Source organism: Amborella trichopoda, chromosome 12 (assembly GCF_054954075.1).
Source record: "Amborella trichopoda isolate Santa Cruz 75 chromosome 12, AtrichopodaSantaCruz75HAP2 v2.0, whole genome shotgun sequence".
In the NCBI taxonomy this organism is placed as follows: Eukaryota; Viridiplantae; Streptophyta; class Magnoliopsida; order Amborellales; family Amborellaceae; genus Amborella; species Amborella trichopoda.
This window is the reverse complement of record NC_142347.1, coordinates 21,018,465-21,036,113: the sequence shown is the minus strand read 5'-3', so window position 1 is coordinate 21,036,113 and position 17,649 is coordinate 21,018,465. Positions and strand designations below refer to the sequence as shown.

Here is a 17,649-nt window from a genome sequence, read left to right as displayed (position 1 = left end):
ATAAATTTTTAAAAAAATTTAAGACTACATCCAATCGATTCCCAATTCAAATTGCCGATTCACCGATCTGAATGGGTTTTTTGAGTGCTCGATCCGAAACACCGATCCATTTTTTAAACCATTTATCTAAACACATCTTTTAAAACAGTGTCAAATCTAAATTGGATGAAATACATTACTACAATATTACTTCTATAAAGTCACTACAATCATTTAAATGGGACTATATACCGAACTTGCTCCCTCGAATAAAAAAACTTTGACTGTATTTTCTCAAAATAAAATTGATCTACTTTAGAATCAACACGGGCACTTCCTAAAAAAAAAGAAAAAGGAATTTTGAATTTCAAAACACTCGCATCCATCTTTGTTGAATTTATGAATGTATTTGGTTCAAGCACATAGAATTTTATTTTATTTTTTTAAAGGCGTCTCGTTGAGGAGGTTACATCACCGAAATACGGGGTCATAAAAATACTCCTGGATGGTTTTTTTTACCAAAAAAAGGGAGCACATAATCTTTTGACCTCTTTTTAGTTCCAAAAAAGAACCACCTCACAAAAAGCATAATCTTGTGCAAGTTTACCTTTATCTTTAAAAGTTGGCCAAAATTCATATCACTACCAAAACTCTCACAAGGGCTTTTTACTTTTTAGACCAACAAAAGTGACTGACCAAAACTCTCACTAGGGCTTTTTACTTTTTAGACCAACAAAAGTGACTGATGCACTCAGGCATGCCCCAGCATATGCCGATACTTCAAAAATGAGCAGCAAGCACTGGACTCGCATATAAAACCCTGCTGATAATCCCTGCTCCAAAGCAGATCATTGAATCCTCGAGAGTTTCACAGAGGTTTGGCCTAAAGCGATGAGAATACTGCAGTAATACATAGTGTTTCTCCTGGACATTCAAACGAGTTTCAAGCAAGATTAAACAATACAATACAATAGAAATCTCTCTCCCGCCCCCAACAAAAAAAAATACTACACAAACCTCAGAACCAAAAACTCATGACAAAGGATTCCAGAAACCAGTACTTGTAACAAGAGGGCATCTACTTCCTCCTCCTGTAAGGCGTCGTCAATGTTGGAAACTTTAGAGGAGCAGGTAGTGTTACAATCGATCCCGTCTTTGCAGTGGAAAGTTTGCACCCCAACTCTAAATAACTCTTTCTCAGGGTAGGCAATTTCATCTTCAAGTCCTTGCAAATGTCAGATGGATCAGTTGTAAACCCATCCGCAAAAAGCGTAAGCACCAAAATGTAACTGATAACCATATCATTTTTCTCTTTAGTGAACTTTTCCTTCCGATCAGCAAAGAAAGTATTCAAGAAATTCACTAGAACTATGCCAGGAATCCTGAAACCCGCCCCAAAAATTTTCTTGCCCTCTTCTCCCAGATCATAAATTGCCTGGCTTTGGGCCTTCAAAAGGCACCTTAACAATTCATTTTCAGTTTGCAGGGCAAGGAACTCTAGAAGGTGGGTAATGTATGAGAATATGCAAGCAAGTTTCTTCTTTTCCTCTATATCCTGAAAACAATTTCCCATTTGAATCCAAAGGAAAAAACATTAGGGAAAGTGATCCAAGTAATCACAAGATTAGACAAGAAGCTAGTCTCACAAATTAGACAAGAAGCTAAGTCTCACAAATTTGCACATGTGCATAGAGATAAGAGAAAGCTCACGAATTTGCACATGCATATAGATGAGAGACCATGAATTTGTGCCAGTGCATGTAGATTAGAGATTAGAGAGGGATGAACAAAACACCATTATGGGAAAATGCTTCAAAGCTGTAATTTCAGATTCTTGCGAATACATTAAATCTAAAGTGGAAAATAGAGAGCTCAAAACCCCAGCACAAAAATAAAAAGCTTGTAAGAACCTAATTTTCTGAACCCATGAGTAGATTAGATCTACACCCACGTGCATGCACACATGCACAAACATAGCAAAATTCCATCACATAAAAGTTCCAAGTTTAAGGTTGTAGTTTCAGGATTTATAATTAAGAATTTAACAATAGCATAGTGATATCCATAAGCTTAGATAACTTACATGAACCTTCTTAATGTTCCCTACACGGTTGCGGACGAAGCACGGATAATAATCATTTTGCATCTTAAACTTTAAAGCTGAAGCACCACAACTTCCAACCTCCACGAGCTCCATTACATCGGAGAGTTCAGCCCACTCATTTGGGGAAATAATCTTATCCAATAGATAAGCCTTATCGGGTGTTGTAGCTTCAGTGTCATAAGGTGGGATATTACGAACAACTTGCTTTGTGGCTTGATAAAGGGCCTCAGTTTTAGTCATGACACTTGTACTCTTACCGACTTCACTCACATATGCCTCTAACCCTTCTTGAGTTCCAAGGTCTTCTTCTTTCATGAAAGCAGCAGCTCTCTTCATAGACTGCAACAAATTTTACATCAAATGTCATATCCATAAAATAACTTGTTTAATTTAAAGAAAATGTAAAAAGAGATATTTATAGTGAAAGAGGAAATAATATAAGCATTGCATTTGAAGCATTAAACTGTCACATTGCTGCAAAATCATGTCATGAACATGTGGATCTTGTGCTCACCATCCCATTAGCACTTGAAACCAATGAAGGATAATTAATGTTTGATATATCAAGAAATACCATGGGACAAATAACTGTTACATATCATAAATACTAAATAAAGTAAAGCTGGGAAATACTCCCACCTTCCAAGCTCATTTTAAATGGCTCTTGTAGCCATTGACAATAGGAACCCATTTACTTGATCAAACATAGCACTCCCAACGCCCCAAAATGCATTTACTCTAAGAGTCTAGAGTCTCTAAACAAAAGGATGGGCACTGAGTATTGTCGGATTGACATGGTGGTCAACTCCGAAACCAAACTTGTTCAAGGATTTAATTTTTAAGGCACTTTAATTTCTTTCATTAAAAAATTCCATTCATCAATAAGAACCAAAAAAATTACATCATTTATATGTGGACACAAGCCGACCCCAAATAAATGGGATAAGGCTTAGATGATGATAATGATGATTTATATTTCGACACAGCCACATTAATTTGTCATAACAATGGGACCAGGGCAAAGGGAAGGGGTCCTCCAACATAATGCACACAAATTAAAGGCAACCTCCCACAATGTTGAGATCAAGAATCTCATCCACATGATCAATAATTCTTCAAGGACATACAGTCTTCTCTTGAGCCCAGAGATTGAAAATGATCAAGTTGTTGTTTATTACAAATGGCCAAAAGAAAAAATGATTGCATAACATAAAACCCATGAGGATGTTGTTTATTCTATCCACGCTGTTGCGTGTCAAAGCCAACTGGACAACAATTAAGTAACCTTCAGGATTCTATTTCACTATCCATAATCCAAAGGACCTACGAGTCCCTCAATAACTATCATTATATTTAAGCCCAATGTTCTTTCTGGAAAGCAACCCAAAAACACCAGACCTCATGCTGGACTAGATGTCACTATCTTCCACTCTCTAATCAAGGGTTCTAGTCTCATCCCTTGAAATCTTTTTGAGTCTAATAGCACAAGAAATAACTGATCTTTGTAGATATTTCTTCACATATTCCAATGTTGAGCTCCTTCTAAACATCCCAAAAGATCATTAGATGGCATAGCTTCCAGAGAAAACAATGCATCAGGCATTCCCCAGCTACCTGTAAAGAGATCTACCAAGAAGCACTACACTTCCCTAGTGAACAAGCAGTGAAATAGGGTTCATGTTCTCAAATAGAATCCCTTGGTCTCCTGCAAGAATATTGCTGCTGATAGCAAGCAGACAGACTCCTATACATAACTTTTGCAGGATTTAACACATACAGTAAATTGTGCTAGTACATGTCCAATCCCCTGTACCAGAGAGAGTTTGAAGCAAAAGTTTGGAAACTACAATCCCATGTATTGGGAAATTGAAAGGGTCTCAACAAGGTTCTTGTAGTTGACAGCAGGAACAATTCAATACGTAACTTTTATATCACATTAAATATGTTGTGAATCATTCAGTGTATAAGTGATCTAGAAAACCACTGATGGTAGTGAAGCAAATGTTTCAAAAAGCAGCATGACAGTTCGATATTTAGAGGATCAATCAACAAGCATTTGGTTTGTCTCCAATCAAAAAGAAATTGTTTCTTGGTGGATGGCCTCACAAGCAGGAGCAAGAATAGTTATTTCTTGATGTAATGTCAAAAAAGAATATAAGCTAACCCACAGGCCTTGACAGGCAGTTGATAGTTGTGGAAGACACAAAATCCCTCTACATTATTAGATGGACTTGCCGAGGGTCCGATCAATGAGTTTGGAAGAGGTTTCCCAAGCCTCTCATACAAGTAGCGGACCTCTCAATGTTCTTGGCGATGGACGAAGAACAAAGAAATCTAGTTGGCAAAAGAAGTGGGGGATGCTAGCCTCTTTGTTGGGACTCCTCTCTGTCTCGATTCTTATGCCGTCTATTTTTTGGGTTTCTTCTTTTCTAATCTTCCAGCATTTCAATGTTGCCTCATCTCCTAAAAACCATCCATCTTTTGATATCTACAGAATCTACATGAATGAAGAATTAACTATAATAAAGATTTACACAACTTTTGAATATGGCGCATGGCATCTCTCAGCTTATCATGATAATAAGGAGGCTACTTATCTATCCTCAATTCCAATATCTCATGACTAGTCAAAGAATGTTCAAATTGATCATCAGCTCATGGTGGAGGTGAAATCAAGATACGATCGTTATACATATCAGCTAAGGAGAAACCAACAAATATCTTTAACAAAAGTTTATGATGAGAGACATGTCTATCATGTTGCCAACCATACCTGACTCAATCACTATGCAACTGAAACCATAGTTTCAAAAAGCACTAGGCGAGGCGAGCGCCAAGAACCTGAGAGACCCAGTTGAAAAAAACAAAAAAAACAAAAAAAAAGACAGTATGATTCTAATAATCCATAAGAATTTTGATAATCCATAATACCATAATCCATAAGATCATAATCCCAGTTGAAAAAAAAAGACAGAAGTCGAGAAGAGAATTTTGATAATCCATAAATAAGGCCATAATCCATATTTTCACACAATGCTAAAACAATAAACTCATACAAGCATACACTGATAGTCTAATACACTGTAGATTGTACACACAAAAGTTAAATAGTAGAACTCGAAACTATAAACTAGAAACTAGAAACTAAAAATAAAAATAAAAATAAAATATACAGAAATTCTGAAAGTATACTGTATAAGACACAATAGTCAACATTCAACACCAATAGTCTTCAGTCATCATCATCATCATCAGAAGTTATGGGGTAAGCCTCATCACATGCATTAGATTCGAGACCATCATCATCAGAGTCATTTCCCTCTTCAATATAACGCTCATCCTCCTCTGTTTCTTTTGAATCTGCATCATTCTCCTCCTCTTCTTTTACCTCCCTCTTACTAGTATGTGCAGATGAGGCCCTAGAAGTATTGGCTGCTCTACCCTTTTCTATCTTTTTGTACTTCCATGAACTCAAATATTGTATAATCTCCTCCCTGGTAGCCTCAAGAACATTTTTACATGAGGCAACATCCCCCTTAATACCGGCAAGGTGTTTTTTAAACCGGTAAATGCCCCCATTAGTATCCTTTACACAACAATTACATTTAATTCGATGTGATTCGGGGTTATAATCATACTTCCAACCCGGATCACCATTTCTAAAAGAACCTGTAGAAGATATTTCCATAGAACAAGGCTCATTTCCATCATTTTCTGGTTCTTTTAAATTTAGAAATTGTTTAATCTCATCCCGAATAGCTTCAGGAACCTTTTTACAAAGAAGAACATTCCCTTTAATATGCTTGAATTGGTTAATACCCTCATTGGTATCTTTTTCACAAAAATTACACCTTATACAATTTTTATCGTCTGGTTTTAGGTTATAACCATACTTCCACCCGGATCACTTCTTTTAGAAGAAGCAGAAATAGATCTATTCAAATGACAAGCATTTTGTTCCAGTTTTTGTTTTACAAAACTCATATATTGCTTAATCTCCTCACTCATAGCTTCAAGAACATTTTTACAAGGGGCAACATCCCCCTTAATACCGACAAGATGTTTCTTAAACCGGTTATAACCATATTTCCAACGCGAATCTCCAATTTTTGTCATTTGGATTCGGGTTATAACCATATTTCCAACGCGAATCTCCAATTTTTGTCATTTGGATTCGGGTTATAACCATATTTCCAACCCGGATCTCCACTTCGATTAGAATCTGAAGAAGACATCTCAAAATAAAACAAGCAATTTAAAAAATAAAGGTTTGCATTTACTTTGATTGCTTGAACTCCAAACTCCCAACTCTGAGATGTTTTCAAGTGCTAAAACAATCAAAAACACCCTATAATAGAATTATAAAACTCCAAAACTAAATCTAATATACTTAGGTGATGTTTGGATGCGTTTTTCGTAACTTTGAGAAACACTTTGATCCAATAAAAATCACAAAATTTAGTTTCTTTGAAGTTTCTCTCTCTCTAAAATGGGTTCTTGTGGGTTTAGGTTTCAAATGAACCTAAAACCCATCCTTAAAAACCTTTATGTTTCAAAAAAAGCAATAGAACAAAAAAAATATATTCTGCCCCTAGGCCGGGCGCAGGCCTGGACGCTGGACGCCCGCCTAAGCGGTCGCCTAGGCAGGTTCCGTACCGCCTAGGGGGCCGCCGAGGGACTGCCGCCCAGTTTGACCACCTAGGCGCTGGACGATCCGCTTTTTTGAACACTGACTAAAACATTCCCTTTGTTTAGTACTTTAGAATTCCAAAGGTATGGAGATCAATGGCTCTAGACATTTAGTTCAATTCCGATGCTCGTCGAAGGGTCCATTAGTGAAAACATCACTAAAACCCAAGCATATAAGTACACAAATAGAACAAATCATTTTGGCCAATCTTTCTTGCAAATATTTCCTAGCATGCCCACCCAATGAGCGCTTCCAATTACAACAGATGGTCATCCAAATGCGTCAAAAGCAAATAATAATAATAACTAGCTGGATTACGTGCGTTGCACGTAGGAATGTCGATTGTCATTTTAACATAGGAATATGTAGAAAAAGGACGTCACTTTATGTATAAACACATGCTTAGAATTATTTGGGTAATGCATACGACAAATACATAATCAGTCACCCACTTACAAACCTTTCCTTATCATGGGAATGAAATTCACGATAGAAGTTACACCTCTCTCTCTCTCTCTCTCTGTTCGTTTGCAAGATACAACAATTACATACAATGAATTGTACAGAGAAATTAGTAGAACATTATTACATTAATTAAAATACAAACACCTATATAATTCGTATAAATATTTACCATCAAATAATTTCAGTTTTGAACCAAATAATTCGATATAGAGGACCAAAAGATGGTTTCATAATAGGGAACATGCAATGAATTGTAGACGGATATTAGTAGAGCATTAACCAAAATACAAGCACCTAAATAATTCATATAAATATGTACCATCAAATAATTTCAGATTTGAACAAAATAATTCAATATAGAAGATCAAAGATGGTTTCATATTAGGAACTAATTGAAATTCCATACCAAAGAAAGAGGAAAAACTATGCAGCAAAGAGAGAGAGAGTTGAGATACCTGGTTCTTGCAAAAAAGTAGAGCGAAGAATACCTAAGCAAGAGAGAAAAATAGAAAGAATGCTTATCTGATGCAACCCTGAACTTATTTATAAGCCTTTTCCTGCTCCCCCATAAGTTTGATTTTATCCCCTAGGTGGTTTAAGTTTCTTACTAAAACTTGATTTAAATGGGATTTCTACGTGTTTATCTATATTTCTTAAAAAAGAGAAATAAATATCACAAACTAAACTTCCTAAAAACATTCTCTCTCACATTAGGACAATCTCTATCCACTACCTAAAAAAGAGAAATAAATAGCACAAACTAAACTTCCGAAAAACATTCTCACTCATTAGGATAATCTCTATCCACACATGTCTCTCCCCCCTCTCTTTGTTAAAAATATGTATATAAAAAAATTCTCTTATATATATGCTTATTATAATAAAATCCATATATATATATATGCTTATTATATATGCTTCTTCTATTCATATATACTTCTTCTATTTTCCTTTTATCATTTCTATAAAATAAAATCCTACTAAAATCTTAGTTTCCTAAAATCTTGTATTAGGAGATTCTCTCTTTCTCTACTCTTAAAAAGTTTCCATAGAAATCTCATTCCCTCTCTTGTCAGTACTCTCTCTCTCTCCTCAAATATTTCTTAAAATCCCCCATTCTCCATATCTCTCTTGTGCGCTCGCCCTCGTTCTCAATCAAGATATGGCAACAATCTTTGTGTCTCTACACTTTACAAAATGTGGAGATATAAAAATAATGTTGACATCTCTCTGTTGTGTACTCATACTCTCTCAAATTTAGTTATCCTAAAATAAATGTCTACTCCAGGGTTTGAAAAAACAGCGAGTCGAACCGGACTCGCCCAGTTCGACTCGGGAATCGGCAGTACCCGTGCCAGTTCCACCACAAAACCGGTAATCGCCCGTGTCCAGAGAGAACCGAGCGATTCCCAATAGTGAATCGCCGAGTCACACCATTGACTCGCCCAAGAACACGGGCTGCACAGTGTTCTTCACGGATTTCATCTTTTTTTGTCATTTTCTTATCATTTTTCATCTTTTTCAGCCTTATAATCGAATCTTGTAGGCTTTAATTCAAATTTTTCAGTCATTTCAGTCAATAAAAAATAGTAAAAATCACCAATTTTTATCAAAAAAATTTGGATCGAAGAGTAAGTTTTAGGGTTTCCGTCATTTCACTGATTTCAAGTGAAAGAGGGCATCATTTTTTGTAAAATTTCAGGGTGATTGATCGTAAGAGTGTTGTTCAGAAGTTTTGCTCATAATTTGTGATTATTTTGGAGGAATACATATCAATTTTGAATTTGAAGGCACGGGTGCACGAAAAACAGGTAAGAACTGTGTTTTTTTTTTTTTCCGCCATTCTATCAAATTTGCTCAATATTTTGCAAATTATGTGCTAAATTTATAGGGTTTTGATTCGTTATTGTGTTGTTTATCATCACATATATTCAATTTGATTTTATTTATTCAATTCGAGCTTGATTTTTGAGAAAAAAAGAGTGATGTCTGTGAAGAAAAATTGGACTACTGTTTTTTTTTTTTTTTTTCCCGCCATTCTATCAATTTTACTCAATATTTTGCAAAGAATGTGTTAAATTTGATCTGATTTATTCAATTTCAGCTTGATTTTTGAGATCGAATGACTGATGTCTGTGAAGAACTGCGTTTTTTTTTTTTCCTCAATTCAATCGATTTTATTTAATTTTTTAATAATAATGTGTTAATATTATAGGGCATTGATTCCTTATAGTGTTGTTCATCAAAACATGTATTCAATTTGATGTAATTTATTCGATTTGAGGCGGATTTTTTAGTTGGAATGACTGATGTTAGGTGGGTCTGTGAAGAACTGCCTTTTTTTTTTTTTTTAATTCACGATCAATTTTTTTGAAAAATCATGATTTTCCTAAAAATTGTGAAAATCGTGACCAGGTTTTGATTATCATGAGGAATTAAACAATAATTTTAATTTTTATTGTTAAATTTTTAGTTCAAAAAATTGCATGTTGATAGATTATTTATGCAAAAAAATACATGTTATTATATTTTTAATGCAAAACTGTATTTTTTAATTTGTTGTTAATGCAAAAAAATACATTAACAAATACATGTTGTTAAACTGTATTATATTTTTAATGCAATTTTGCATTAAAAATGTATTTTTAATTTTTAATGCAAAAAATACATGTTGTTAAACTGTATTATCATGAGGAATTAAAGTGAATATCATTGTAAAAAAATCGTGGCATGTATGATAATTATATTATCTTGCATTTTTCAATTTTATTATTAAATTTTTAATGCAAAAAATATATGTTCTTGATAATTGAGTTGTAGCCATGTTTGGAGCTTGCATTTTTTATTATATTATCTTGCATATTTGTAATTGAAATGTACGAGTATTTGTGATCAATTCAATCGAGTTGGGATTGTGCCCACTATATCATTGTAAATTTTATTTGTGGCATTGTGAATGACCATGTCATTGTAAATGTTTTTTGTGTCAAATATACGTGTAGTGGCATTAAGGCTGACTTTATTAATGTAATTTTGTTCTTGATTCTAAGTGTGACTTATACAGACTTTTTTTTATCTATAATGTTGCATAAATATTTTTTTTTCTCAGTAGGAACTAATTCATGTTTGTCGAAATGAAGATTTGTGACAAGTCCATATGTACTGGCATTGTGAATTACTATACCATTGTAAATATATTTTTTATTGATACTATATCAATGTAAATTTTTTGTTCTATATGTAGTGGCTGATAGAGGCTACTTTTATCTATAATGTTGCATAAATAAAATATTTTTCCCAATAGGAACTAAAATATTTTTGTCAATAGAAGTATTTTGCATTAACAACAAATATAACTTCATGAACTACCCCTACATATTATCACTACACGTGGTGATTATTTTTAATGTTGAACTGTCAGGTTAATTTTTAACCTTTTACATATTAAAGTTGAACCATGGCAAGATCTACGGAAGACCCTGCATAGCAACATGGGGTCAAACTTGATCCCAACAAAAAAGACAAAATTATTTGTAATTACTGCCAAAGAGTGATAAGTAGTGCGGTACATAGGTTCAAGCAACACTTGGCAGGGGTTAAGGGAGATGCTTCTACGTGTAATAGTGTCCCTAATAATGTAAGAAAGCATATGGCAGCATTTCTCAAGGCTACCAAAAGTAAAAAATTGCAAAGCAAAGGATGGATGAGGAGATAGCTAGTTTATATACGCCATCAAGCGGGAATGATCCAAAAGAGCAATATAATAATAACTTGGAGATGGTCACAAGAATGAGTTTAAGGGAAACATACCAAAAGGAACGCGGGTTTAGAATGCCTGGTGGTTATGACATGGGCATGCATGGTGGGCCTAGCGCAGACATGCATGGCGGGCCTAGCTTTGACAAATAAGAAGACAAATAAGAAGGAAGCTTGAAGACTATGGGCCGATAGACTTTGACACAATATTTGTCACCAACACAGCAGAACAATGGGTAGTAGAAGAAGAGGAGCCAGTGTTGCACAAGAGAGCGTTCCTTGAGACTATCGGTGAGGAAGATCTTGAAGAAGGTGATGAGCAGCATGAAAGAGGAAGCAGCCCGCCAACATATCCACAATTCGTCGGAGATGTCGGTGATATTACACTTAATGAGGGAGAGTGGAAATGGGATCTACGAAAAAATGAGAGAGATGATAATTCTGAGGCCACCCAATTCCAACCAAATTATTCACATATCAAGTCCCAACAACAAGAGGGTAGGAATGAGCATGAAATATGGACAAGCTTCGCGGATTTTGGATTAGAACCACAACAAAACACTAACACTAAGGGATTTGGGTACAGTTAGGTGCCCACTAATTTGGATGATTCGTTTTTAGATCGAGTCAATAAATTGTCACGCGAATTCAATCAATGGCACCAGCGTGACCAAGATGAAGAACGACGTCGTCTGTCATTTTATTTTTAGATCGTATGTTACGAATTATATGCTTTATTATAGTCCATGTATGATGATATACTTAATCCATGATAATTCTATGTTTATCCTTTTGTGTGATGAAAAATTAAAATGGTAAATAGTAGTTCATGCAGGGAAAGAACATATCAATATTCGCATATTCATGCAAAGAAATGAAATTCTTAATGGAGTACCCTCATTTTTTATTGAATTCCTAAAAAATAACATTTATAATGAATTTTAATAATTTTTTTGGATTTTTTTTTAGGTTTAATCTGACCGATTCAGCCGATTCTCGATCCGGATCGCCGATTCGTCGATCCAGATGGGTTTTTGAGATGCCCGATCCGGGTCACCGATCCGCTTTTTAAACCACTGGTCTATTAAATCTCTCCCCTCCTAAAGATAGGAATGTGTCTTACTATAGAATTAGGGCCCCTTCTTATTTTCGCCACACGTGTCCACCCCTTAACTCTGGCTTAATAAATTAATTTTCTATTTAAACTAATAAAAGAAAAGTAAAAAATTAATAAATAAAAATATTAAACAAAAATCTCATTACAAATATAAATTTAAAATAAAAATTCTCATTATATAAAACAGTAAAAATTAAATATTAAAAGAGGCAATAGAAAATTATATTGAGGATCAAACAAATTGTCTATAATCTAAGTCTCCAACCGTAGCAAATCCCACAATTTAAAACAATAGAAAATTTATTTTTAAAAAAATCAGAAGTCAACAATAAACAAATATTGAGGAATAATGTATATAAAGTTAGAAAATATTGTCAATTTTATAGAGTTATTAATAATAAAAAGTAAAGTCGCTAAATTACAACTATTAGTGACATATGTAGCATGGGATCCCAGCACATCAAAAAGAATGAGAATGTCAGATACATGAAATATAAAATATCACTAAAAAATATATTATATTTGGAAAATATGCAATATAAAATATCATTAGAAGATGTGTTATATTTAGATAAGGATATAATATGGTAAGTTGGGAGATTTCTCGCTCTTGTTCCCCCTAAAATTTATGTGTACTCTCTCTCTCTCTTCCCTTTCTTCATCAAAAGTACAGGTACTCTCTCTCTTCCCTCTCTCTTTCCTATTTTAGAAGATTGAGCTCTTTCTCTCTCTCTTCCCCCCTCTCTCTCTTTCCCTCTCTCACTCTTCCCTCTCTCTCTTCCTACGATTACATATTGCATATTTCAATCCTCCTTTTCTTAATGTAGAAGATTGAGCTCTTTCTCTCTCTTCCCCCCTCTCTCTCACTCTTCCCACAATTACATATTGCATATTTACATCCTCCTCCTTAACAACATGGACAAACTCAAATCACCAGAATCCTTCATGACTGCATAAAAATCACCAGAAATCCTACACAACTGCATTGCTCATCCCAAACATTTTTTTTCAAATACTTCCATATTTATTTCACATATTTTTTATCTCTTGAAAAGATAAGTAGCACTAAAAAAAAGCCAAATAATCGATTTAGAGTGATCGAGAGAGGAGGTCCATGAAACTCTTCAATGCATACCTTACAATCACAAATATCAATCACGAAAAGCCAAAACTATATGTCCTTGTACCAAGACTGTGCATGGGTCATGAAAGATGAAAGCTTTCATTATTCCATCTTCCCACACATATAAAGATAATTCCAATTGAAGTAAATTGATATTAATCTTTTCAAAAACGAAAAGTAACCTAAATTAGATATCTACCAACCCAAATTCAAACATTTAGAATCTTATTTGATTTGAAAACTACTAACTACTCCGAATTCAAATTATGAATTTCCTAACATTCCAATGTGTCTCTTTTGCCCAAGGGATCGTTCCTTTTATGAGACGAAGAGTTATAATTTTTAAGGTTGTCCAAAGTTCCAAACTACTCCTATTGTTTTTCTTTGCATGAGAAAATAAATAAATTTGGACACGTCCAAATACACTTAATTATCAAATTACCTCTTCTCTCTCACACGTAATTTCCTCATTCTCTCTCCCTAAAGATCAAGATCTATTTCCCTCTACCCTATCTTAAATCATTAATCTATATCCTAAAATCCCTACTCTTTTACAATTTGAATTATACATGACGTAGGACATCAAATCTCTCTCTAACGTGAATCTTCTCATCTTCCACTTTCTAGCTCTCACCTCCTAAAATCTCTAATCTATATCCTCAAAATCCCTATTTTCTTCCATCTTCTATCTATCACTTTCTAAAATCTCTAATCTATATCCTCAAAAACCCTATTTTTTCCTACTTGAATTATACATGACATAAAAAATTACATCCCTCTCTCCATCGTGAATCTCTCTAATTTTTTTTAAGGTCGCCTACCTTAAATCATCTCTAGGGATAGGGTCCCCTTTTATTCTTTCAACACATGTCCACCCCTTAACTCTTGCTTAATAATGTAGCATAATTAATTATTATTATAATTATAATCATAACAATAATAATAATAGTAATAATAATAATAATAATTTCAAACATTTTAATGTCCCCAGAATTACAATATTTAAAAAATATTGAATTCAAAGATACAATAGAACATTGCGCCATCACCCTACCTAAGATGCTAGTGAATTTCAAAAATTCTAGTTGATGCAAATGGAGAATTACGAGAACCTGTATGTCAACATTAGCTATGGGTTTTTAAGGCAAAATGAATGGTGATGTAATGAATGCTACCTAGGCATTCAAAGTTCGATGCTCGCACTAACCAACTAAGGATTATCTGGCATCTGTTAAACAAGCAATAATGCAGATTTGTCGAAGAAAAAAATTAGGTAGATTCCAATGGCATAATATAACTAAAGTCTGCCCATTAATGAGATTTTAGTGATGTTAATATCCAAAAAGAAAAAGAAAAAAGATAGATTCATACAGAGTGTTTAGCTTGTCGTGTTCCAAAGTTTAGGGTCAGATTCCGGATCTTGTCCGACCTCTTAATTTGCGGGGTGTTCTCCACTTCCTTTGGCTCTTCATATACTGCATCTTCATATTGTAGCCCTCTAACTCTTGGTTCCATTCTAAAAACCTGCAAATAAAGAAATTTGCACATAGTATGTCACTAACAAAAGAATAGAAACCACAAGAAAACTTTTTAAAGACAGGAATAACTCATTTCACCAAAAACCAGAAACAGATAAAACTGGAACAATAGCATGAATGTTTAGAAATGCATGTGTGATCCAAATCAGCATGAATGCTTCTAGAGACATGAGGTTTCGAGACGCACATATGATCCAAGTTAGCAAGAACAACGGCAATAAAAACAAATTCTCCATGAAAAAACAATAACAAAAACATCATAATTTCCATTGAACCCTCACCTTGTCTCCAGCAATGGGAACAACAGTTAGGATTTGTTTCTCTTTGTCAAGAACACCTAAGGCATAGCTGCAGGATTGGGAAACAGCTGCTTCACCTGTATAATTCGTGCCGACAAAGTCCACATTGGAGCCTTCGGGGCTCACAACAACTTGCATGCACCAGGACTTGTAATTGGGTACGGCCCGATATGCCTTAATTTTCAGCTCACCGTCATTTTTGTTGTGCCTTAAAGGATCAAAACCAGAGGGAAAGTACCCCACACAGGGCGCGATGTAAGAATCCAAAGCCTCTGCAACGTCGAGTTCTACCTTGAGTTTCTTGCGCTTGCGCTCGCACACTGTCTGAGCATGGCTATCTTCTCCCATGGGGATCTGGAAAGGGATTGCAGGTTTAGGGTGCGTTTGATAACTTTCTCTGCAATTTCCCTAGGATTCTCCCTGCTGCTGACTTTCTGGAATCTGGGAAAAAGTGAAAATTGGTAGACTGAAAGCTGAGAACCCTATTTAATAAAGCATGGTGCTGTTATTTTTGCCTCTTTGGTAATGTTGATGCTGGGAAAGCACAAAACATCATGTTTTAGCCGTTCATTATGAATTTCCAAGATTTGATGCATGTAATGTATATTTTCGAATAGGATTTTCTTACTACTACCTATCTAATGCATTTCTTACAATGTATGGTTAAGATTGAAATTTAATCTCGCATCTATGTAAATTAAGAAATAGCCTCAATGAAATTGCAACAAGTATAAGGAACCAGAGAGGTGGAGTTAATCACCCAGAATTCTTAAGCAAAGTGAAACTAAAAGAAAGTTCCCTATCACGATACCTCTACAATTATTATGAATCAACAAGCAAGATACATGAAAAAATAATATAGAGACTAAAAGAACTAAATTGCCTATGAATATTACAAAGAAAGAAAAATAACAGTTATATGAACCGAGAGGGTTAAAATTAGAGAAGTGTCACAAATAATTTTACTAAAAGAACAACATCAATAAATAGTATAGATAAATATACTAATCTCAAAACTCTGAATACTTGGTATACAAGCATAACACAGTATTGTGTGCACCGCATAATATGTATTAATAAAGAGCAAATTTCAAAACCAGAACGTGAGAAATCAACACGCCACAACATCTAAAGCAGAAACTAAACTACAACAAACCAAAGCAGGTAAAATAGTTCAAACTTACAACTTCCAAACTGAATTATATGGCAAACATCCCAATTCAATCTAGAATGAACTTGTCACATACATAATGAAGTAAAAACAATTAAAATTTTCAATTTCACGGCTTTCTATTACCCAGTTAAAAATTATACCATTTCAACAACAGCATAACAAAACTAACCCCAGACCTTGGCAAAAGTAACCAGAAAAACCCAAGAATATATCATTCTGCAAAGGATATTCCACCATAAATTTCAACCCAATGAGTACAAAAACCAAATAACAGAAAACCCCATAAATTATATAAGCAAATGACAATAGAATAGAACCCAGTTTTATAAATATCAAATCCTACTGCATAATACAACCTCCTAAATAAGCTTTCATCAATAAATAAAAATAAAAAGAATAAAAGGCCATTTAGATTATTAACTCATAAAACCAAATGAAAATTAGTATAATGACACAACACAAAAACATCAACAACAATGATAGTAACAATGATCAATTAATAAAACATTTAAAACCCAAAAAACATTACATAATAGACACAAAATCAAATTAATCAAACTCCCGAGCCCCAAATACTACTTCTCAATAAACAGAAAGCCCACATCAAATTTTATGTGACAAACTAGAAAATTAAAACATAAATAATACATACATAAACTCTGTGAATATGTATTAATCTTGTCTGGGTTTGATCGAAACAAAAAATCAAATAAAAAAGCTCTCAGTAGACTTGGGGTTAATCTTGTTTGAGGTTAATCAAAGAAAAAAAAAAAAAACCTAAATCAAAAATAAAATCTCATTTAGATCTGTGATTATCTTTTTTGAGCTCTAAACAATAAAACATGACTCACTGTAGCTTTCTATGAGCTCTTAGCTTGCGGCAATGGGGGCAATAAGGGGAATAAACCTGAGGCAAGGAGGACAGGAGTTACTGCAGATTGAGCTTCGTTGGGGCGAGTGGCAATGGATGGTTGACTTGGTAGGGTTCTGAGCGAAAGGGTTAGAGACTTGCAAATTAGGTTAAAGGCTTGGAGGTTCAGAGTTTTGAGGTTAAATGCTCAGAGGTTTGGAGTTTTGCCTACTGTTATAAAACCCGGTGATTCTAACTGGCTGATTAGGACGAGGAATCAAATAGAAATTTAGGACTGATTTGGTTTTGGCATTTCTCTGGCGCATGAGGTTCGAGTGAAAATGTTTTCTAGAAAGGGTGTGATTTCTATAAGGTCGACCTCAAACCCTAAACCTCTATTTCTTTAACAACAAAACCATTTCAAATCCAAAGCAGTGTGGTGGTCTGTGGATCAATCACCCTATAAATCTGGGTCGAAATAGTCGATCGACACTCGAATTAATCAGGATTAGTCAAAACCAATAATCTAAAAAATATAAAAAAAATTAAAAAAA

At 34.4% G+C, this 17,649-nt stretch overlaps 1 protein-coding gene across 3 annotated transcripts; it reads right to left on the bottom strand.

Moving 5' to 3' along the window:
• Positions 1-856: 856 nt before the first annotated feature.
• LOC18421856 (DNA-directed RNA polymerase I subunit rpa49) lies at positions 857-17,533 on the bottom strand. 3 transcript variants are annotated; one of them, XM_088854456.1, is made up of 5 exons: positions 17,097-17,533; positions 15,054-15,605; positions 14,606-14,758; positions 2,063-2,422; positions 857-1,534 (listed from the first exon to the last, which is right to left on the bottom strand). In XM_088854456.1, the coding sequence occupies exons 2-5, from the start codon at positions 15,417-15,419 to the stop codon at positions 1,058-1,060; spliced, it is 1,356 nt and encodes a 451-aa protein (XP_088710582.1). In that variant the 5' UTR covers positions 15,420-15,605; positions 17,097-17,533; the 3' UTR covers positions 857-1,057. The 3 variants fall into 3 exon arrangements, with proteins under 3 accessions (XP_088710582.1, XP_088710583.1, XP_088710581.1); XM_088854457.1 differs by having other exon boundaries at positions 15,054-15,553; XM_088854455.1 differs by having other exon boundaries at positions 15,054-15,512.
• Between the last annotated feature and the right edge of the window lie 116 nt (positions 17,534-17,649).

Coding starts and splice junctions, on each gene's coding strand:
- LOC18421856 (XM_088854456.1), bottom strand. CDS start 15,419: ATGGGAGAAGATAGCCATGCTCAGACAGTGTGCGAGCGCAAGCGCAAG. Junction 14,759..15,053: donor TTCCCATTGCTGGAGACAAG/GTGAGGGTTCAA, acceptor CTTTATTTGCAG/GTTTTTAGAATGGAACCAAG. Junction 1,535..2,062: donor GGAACATTAAGAAGGTTCAT/GTAAGTTATCTA, acceptor AATTGTTTTCAG/GATATAGAGGAAAAGAAGAA.